This window comes from Portunus trituberculatus, chromosome 48 (assembly GCF_017591435.1).
Source record: "Portunus trituberculatus isolate SZX2019 chromosome 48, ASM1759143v1, whole genome shotgun sequence".
Lineage (NCBI taxonomy): Eukaryota > Metazoa > Arthropoda > Malacostraca > Decapoda > Portunidae > Portunus > Portunus trituberculatus.
Window position 1 is genome coordinate 3,973,425 of NC_059302.1, and position 7,500 is coordinate 3,980,924.

Genomic DNA, 7,500 nt, shown 5'->3' on the forward strand with positions numbered 1-7,500 from the left:
GCCAGTCGTAGCTGCATTTTACCTGCATAATTTAAGGCAATAATAATCCCATTTGTATTATTATCATCCCGTTGCTAATTTCAACATACATTCTGATAATTACAAGTACTTCCAGCGCACCCGGCTAACTATTAAAACCTGCCTGGTAAATTTTATACAATTCTTTTCTTCCCACCACTGTAATACTCTTGTTTTCTCGCACCAAACTATTTCTCCCTCCACGAAAAATCGAAAAAATAAAGAAAAAAAATAAAGGGAGAGGGAAGAAAAATATGTAAACCCGGAACACTCAACCAACAAAACAATAACAACAGAACAAAAAAAAAAAAAAAGGAAGCATTAAGAACACAAGCCCATGTGGAGGAGTGGGAGGAGAGGGATCATCCTACCCTACCTGATGGAGAAGAGGGCGAAGTGCAAGCATGGGAATTTGTGTACAGTAGAAGTAGGTGTGTGATCATGAGGTGAGGGACTCGCTGGCAGGTAAAAGAGTTGTGGAAGGAGAGTTTAGGGTTGGAGAAGAGGGAAAAGTATGAGCATAGGAATTTGGGTACTGTAAAAGTAGGTGTGAGATCATGAGATGAGGGGCTCGCAGGCTCGGTAATTGGAGGCGTGCGGCAGGTAAAGGTGATGTGGGAGGAGACTTTAGGGTTGGAGAAGAGGGAAAAGTATGAGCATAGGAATTTGGGTACTGTAAAAGTAGGTGTGAGATCATGAGGTGAGGGGCTCGCAGGCTTGGTAATTGGAGGCGTGCGGCAGGTAAAGGTGATGTGGGAGGAGACTTTAGGGTTGGAAGTCATAAGTGTTGGGTTGATGGATTGAGCAGAAGGGGAGGTGGACAGGTGAGAGGGTAAGTGAACAAATGTAAAGAGTTGTTGCGTGGGGAGGGTAGATGAAGGGACAGGGAGAATGAGTGAGAGTAAAGAGCTGGTAGATGCACTCATAGGGGAACAGGGAAGGTGAGTAAAGAGATGAGCTCACCTGTTCCCCGTGACGCCCTGACAACCAACACCTGTCACGTCGAGTTAAAAGATCCACCTCACTTTTTCAGCATCATGGCGATTGGACAAAAAAGAAAAAAAAAAGATAAGATGATACGATACATTTCCCAACTCTAATAAAGGGAGTATTAGCCAAATGAAAATAATAAGTATGAGAAAGAGAACGTTAATGACATGGGTACACTAAAAGAAACACTAAGTATGACCTCTACCGATGCAAAAAGATTATTAGAAAGGAAAAAAATTATGTAGGAGGGAAAGACTGATAAAAGGCAAAAAAAATATATATATAAAAAAAGGCCCACTCAGTCAGCCAGTCCCTTCACAGTGCCGAAAAGAGTTAGCCAAAAGACAGATGGAAATATTGAGAAGGAGAAAAATAGATGGTAAATAAATAAGTAATTCGGAAAGATAGAAAGATGAAGATATAGGAAAGGTAGAGAGAGAATGATAAGTAGAATAGGTAACGAGCACTTGTAGATTAATAGGTAGTGGAAAAGTAAATAGATAGATGACTCGGTAAGGTAGGAGAATTTAAATATAGGAAAGATAGAAAGAATAATAAGAACAGATAAGAATAAATAAGGCGCACCAGTAGATTAATAGACAGTGGGAAGGTAGGTAGATTTGGGTAAATAGGAAGAAGAAAACATAGGAAAGGTAGAGAGAATAACATAAGATAGATAAGGAGCGAGAGTAAATTCATAGGCATTGCAAAGGTAAGTAAATAAATAATAAAAAAAAATAGGAAGATGGGAAAGATAGAGAGAGAGAATAATATAGAATAGGTAAGGAGTGGAAAGGTGAGTATACAGGTAAAGAGTAGAAGAGCAGGTGTGGAAGGCATTAAGGCAAAAAGAACAGGTGTACTAAAAGAATTCGAAAAAAGAAAATAGGATATAAATATAGGATAGAGAGAGAGAGAGAGAGAGAATAAGATAGAATAGGTAAGGAGTGGAAAGGTGAGTATGTAGGGAGTTGATGAGGAGGTGTGGAAGGCAGGGAGGCAAAGAGGAGAACAGGTGTATTAAAAAGAGGCAAATGATCGCGGCTACTAACATTCTTTTCTGTCTGGCGTATACACATTCCACTCCCACGTTCTCATTGGAGTTCCTGCCGCCAGAAATAGATCGCCTGGGTAAAGCAGAGAGAGTGTGGCCTTCGTGTGTGTTATTGCGTCACGTGTACAAACAAACACGTGCACTCTGCCTCTGTCGCAAGTGCCGAGCTGGTGTTATTAACTGGTGTGGCTGCCGCGTGTGAATTAAAACGGAAGAACACATCCTGAGCTACACTTGTTAAATTTGCTACCACTGTTACTGCTGCTCTTGCTGCTACTACTACTACTGCTGCTGCTACTTCTGCTTCTTCTACTTCTACTTCTTCTACTTCTACTTCTACTTCTACTCCTAAGTATTTATGTTGCTACTTCTACTACTACCAATACCACCACCACCACCACCACTCCCTTAAGACTGCTAGAGGCCCAATAAAATCAAGCTACGACCTCCAGTTAGTGTTGTAAAGGGAAAGTTAAACTAGATTCTGACTGTCCCTTACCCCTCTCTCTCTCTCTCTCTCTCTCTCTCTCTCTCTCTCTCTCTCTCTCTCTCTCTCTGGTATTCATAGTGGTAGGTTGTAAATCTTTGGGACACCTTCTATTACCTCAAGAGCCTCCTCCTTGTGTGACTCATGATAAGAAGGAAAGGGAAAAAGGTGGAGAATAAATAAAGAAAAATAAGATGATGACAGAAACAAAAAGGGAGAAAATAAAAAAAAGAAGAAATAAAGAAAAAAAAACTGAATAAAAATTAACCCTTACTGTGTTTCCTCACCACTCCTTCAGCTGCGTCCTGGCCATTGCATCCCTTCCATCACAGACATGCTCGTAATTCCATGGACTGTGCTTTTCTTCTCACCTTTTTTATTATTTTTTTTCCCTCAGTTTGTGGTCTTTTCACTTTTTTCTGATTTTTTTCGGTTTGTGGGATTTTATTATTTTTTCTGGCTGTTTTTTTTTAATCTTCGTTTATTATTTTCCTCTTTTCGTATTTTTTTTGTCTTTTTCTATAGTTTGTGTTTTTTTTATTTCGTTTTTATGTTTTTTTTTCTCATCGTTTTATTCTTTTCCTCTTTTTCTTTTCTTCCTTTTATTCGTTTGCTGTTTCGTAATTCTCTGGGGGTTTCTGGCCTTTCTTTCTTTCTTTAATTATTTATTTTGTTTTTCTCGTTCCTTTCTTCAACGTCCTTCCTTTAAAATCCTTCTTTGTCTTATTTTCCTTTCGTATCCTTCTATTCATTCTTTTTTTTCTTTCTATTCTCCCTTTTTTCTTGATCCTAATTTCATTCGTTCATTAGCTCATACATTGCTCTCTCTCTCTCTCTCTCTCTTTCTAGTCTTTCTTTCATTCCCAACTTCCTACATCCATTCCTTATTTTTCCTTTCATCTCTTCCACGTATTTCCTTCCTTGATTCTCTCCTCCCTTTGTGTGTGTGTGTGTGTGTGTGTGTGTTTATTTTTTCCTGTATCATTTCCTTATTTATCCTCTCTCTCTCTCTCTCTCTCTCTCTCTCTCTCTCTCTCTCTCTCTCTCTCTCTCTCTCTCTCTCTCTCTCTCTCTCTCTCTCTCTCTCTCTCTCTCTCTCTCTCTCTCTCTCTCTCTCTCTCTCTCCTATATTTCCTTTCATCTCTTGTTCACCTACTTCCCTCCTTGATTCTCTTCTCTGTGTGTCTGTTTGTGTGTGTGCGTGTGCGTGTTTTTTTTTTTTTTTTCATCTTTATTCTGATCTATTTTACACAATGCATATCCAATTCACTTTTGCGAATACTATGTAAATGCTAACTGGCGGTAATATGATGTGTTTTGTAATGTAACAATATCACTTGTATCAAATAGTGGGCTTGTTGGCGAATATAAATTGCTGTGTGTGTGTGTGTGTGTGTGTGTGTGTGTGTGTGTGTGTGTGTGTGTGTGTGTAATAACGAAAGATCAATTGGTGTGTATTAGGTTTGTGATAAAAATTAATTTGATTATGCCTTTTTTTTCCCTCTGGAACAACCAACATCAGTCATTGTGTATCGGTGAGGTTAGAGAACGAATTATTGCACCATTAATTACTTTTTTTTTTCTATCATTGTTATCGAGGCTTTGACTGCTATTTGTTGCATCTTTCCTTAATTAATAACCTCTCTGAGACATAATTGCTTGCTTACACTCACATCTGATATTTAACCCCTTCAACACCATGACGTGTTTCCATAGTCACTCACCTTACTATTTGGTGATTTTATACAGCTTTAGAAACTTACGTGGTGGGATTAAAATAGTGTTGACTCTGACCATTAATCTTCTGACCTCCATAGACCCTTTCTAATGTCAATAAAATGGTCTAATTGTACACAAATTTCAAGGTAAAAAATGTCTCAGTATTGAAAGGGTTGTTAAACTGGATATAAATTGCAGTGCTGTTGTTTTGTGTTAATTAATTTCTGATTCAGTCCCCTTTTAAAACTTTTTACTTTGTTCTCTTCTATAAAAGTTTCTGCACCATTTGTTACTGTTGTCTTTTTTATTATCTTTATTATTATTTTTTCATGATTTTGTTCTCATATGAAACTACTTTTTGTTGCATTTATGTCTGTGTTTCCCTTGGCTTCGCTCTTTCTATTGCAAAAGAAAATGTTTACTTTACGCATTGCAACTATGTATATTTCCTCTATTTTGTCCCTTTAATACCTTTTTTCTCTGTCTTTATACTGGTGGAGTGAATGAAAGGGGAAATACAGAGATGGAGGCAACGTAACTTTAATCTTTTCTGTTTTCTTTATTTATCTCATTTTGTATATTTCTTTTATTTTGTCCTTGTAACACATTTTTTTTTTCACTGCCTTTATCCTGGTGGAGTGAATGAAAGGGAGGATACAGAGATGGAAACAAAATAAATACAACAGCAACTTTAATCTTTCCTGTGTTTCTATTATTTATCTCAACTATATATGTTTCTTTTTTCCTTTTCTTTGTCCTTGTAACTTCTTTTATCACTGTCTTTATCCTGGTGGAGTGAATGAGAAGGAAAAACAGAGATGGAGACAGTGTAAATACAAGAAGAACTTTAGTTTTTCCTGTATTTTCATCATTTATCTCTTCATATCCCGGCTCGTACACTGTTTTTTTTTTTTTTTTTTTTTTCCTAGTAACTTCTTCATACTTCGGGTGGGAAGGGATGGAGGGAGAACACAAAGAATCTAACCCAAACCTAACATATATTTCCCTTGTATTTCGGTCATTTATTTGTCTTTGCGTTCCCCTCCCCACATAATATTTTTCTGATACCAGTTGTAAAAATACCAGTGTTTTCCCTCCCTCCCCCTTTCGTCCTCTCGTTTATTTTCCTCTCATCCCTGCTGGGTCACTAAACAAACTCACCTGTATTCTCACCTCCACTTATCATCATTATCATTAACCTAGAAGACTCTAAGATAAGACTACCCCAGACCTTATCCACACACCTTATCTCTCTTTCTTTTCAGGACCATTTTATAAAACACTCACTCGTTCTGTTTTCGTCCTAGTTCGCTTTACCTCCGTCAGATCAGTAGTTTTAATTAATTAGTTCATTTTGACCAAGCAACGCCTTCCTCCATTACCCTTTCTTAACTCACGCCGAGATCTGAGTCGTTTTGCAGGTGGAATTAATTAATCAGATCTCATTAACGCCCTCCTCATTTACCTGGGTCTCGACTTCCCCTCTGTTTTACCTCTCTAATGATGATTTACAGGTGCTCTCGCTCTCATCTCATCTCGTCTCTCTCTCTCTCTCTCTCTCTCTCTCTCTCTCTCTCTCTCTCTCTCTCTCTCTCTCTCTCTCTCTCTCTCTCTCTCTCTCTCTCTCTCTCTCTCTCTCTCTCTCTCTCTCTCTCTCTCTCTCTCTCTCTCTCTCTCTCTCTCTCTCTCTCTTTATGTAGGGATCGTTCACCACCTGTCAATACCATCTTACTTGCATTGTTCTCATTGTTCTTACCTCTCTCCCACCGCCAGACTCCAGCCGCTTCCAGTCCATGTTCCGCCCGTGCACTCTGCAAAGCCTGGCCAAAAACACACTGCTTACTTACCGCGGCAGGAAGATTACGGTAGGTTTCTTTGTGTGTGTGTGTGAGAGAGTGGGATGGGGAGAGAAAGGACTGTATTCACTTCTACACACCTCCACTTTACTCTCCAAAGGCTTTACGTAGATGAAGTTGCCACGGTTTTATTTTAAAGGTTGTTTTTTGGGTTCCAGTGACAGATTAACAAGATTTCCACATTGTTTACCGGAGAAAATGCTTTTGAAGACGCGACTAATCTTCTCTGTGGCTTCTGAAAATAGGCGTCGTTAGAGAAGAAAGTGTGTGTGTGTGTGTGTGTGTGTGTGTGTGTGTGTGTGTGTGTTCGTATGTTGTTATGGCTGTGTTTCCAAGGTCGTTCTCTCTCTTAATTTTTATCTCCTAAACACATACGTCTTTTCTCCTCACGCTACGTAGAAACACACACACACACACACACACACACACACACACACACACACACACACACACACACACACACACCTGCATCACCTGCGAGAACGGAGTATGTATGTAATTAAGAGTAAAGGCCCTTGATGGATGCGTGGCCTGTTTCATTTATCAAGAGTCGGAGGCCACTTTTCTTGTGCCACCCTCACTGACTAACAAAGCCTCCGTGATGGCAAGACTGGACGTGCTGCGCTGCCTGGAAACTCAGTGATCATGTTTACTTCTACTATTTCTACTACTGCTACTATTATTACTATTATTGCTGCTGTTACTGTTTTGTTGATATTATTATTGGTGCTACTACTTCTTGTTCTATTAATGTTACTACTGCTGTTACTACTACTACTACTACTACTACTACTGCTGCTGCTGCTGCTGTTACTGTTACTGTTGATGTTATTATTGATGCTACTACTACTTCTTGTTCTTGCTTTTCGTCTTGTTCTTGTTCTTGTTCTTGTTTTTCTTATTGTTGTTGTTTATGTTCTTGTTCCTTTCTTCTTCTTCATCCTCTCCCTCTTCTTCTTCATCCTCTTCTTCTTCTTCTTCTTCTTCTTCTTCTTCTTCTTCTTCTTCTTCTTCTTCTTCTTCTTCTTCATCATCATCATCATCATCATCAGCAGCAGCAGCAGCAGCAGCAGCATCATCATCATCATCATCATCATCATCATCATCATCATCATCATCATCATCTACTACTACTACTACTACTACTACTACTACTACTACTACTACTACTACTACTACTACTGATTATTTTTGCGCCCTCTCTCTCTCTCTCTCTCTCTCTCTCTCTCTCTCTCTCTCTCTCTCTCTCTCTCTCTCTCTCTCTCTCTCTCTCTCTCTCTCTCTCTCTCTCTCTCTCTCTCTCTGTCCATTAGTTCCTTCATTTGATTTATAATTTAATTTTCTTATTCTTTCTTCTGTCTTTCCTTTCCATCATC

General features: G+C 38.9%; 1 protein-coding gene across 1 annotated transcript in view; it reads left to right on the forward strand.

Moving 5' to 3' along the window:
* Nucleotides 1–7,500, forward strand: part of LOC123498942 (locomotion-related protein Hikaru genki-like) — a 170,306-nt gene that overhangs the window by 103,967 nt on the left and 58,839 nt on the right. Inside the window, exon 5 of the mRNA XM_045246518.1 lies at nucleotides 6,042–6,133. Within this exon, the coding sequence (XP_045102453.1) occupies nucleotides 6,042–6,133 (92 nt within the window). The remainder of the gene's footprint in view (nucleotides 1–6,041; nucleotides 6,134–7,500) is intronic.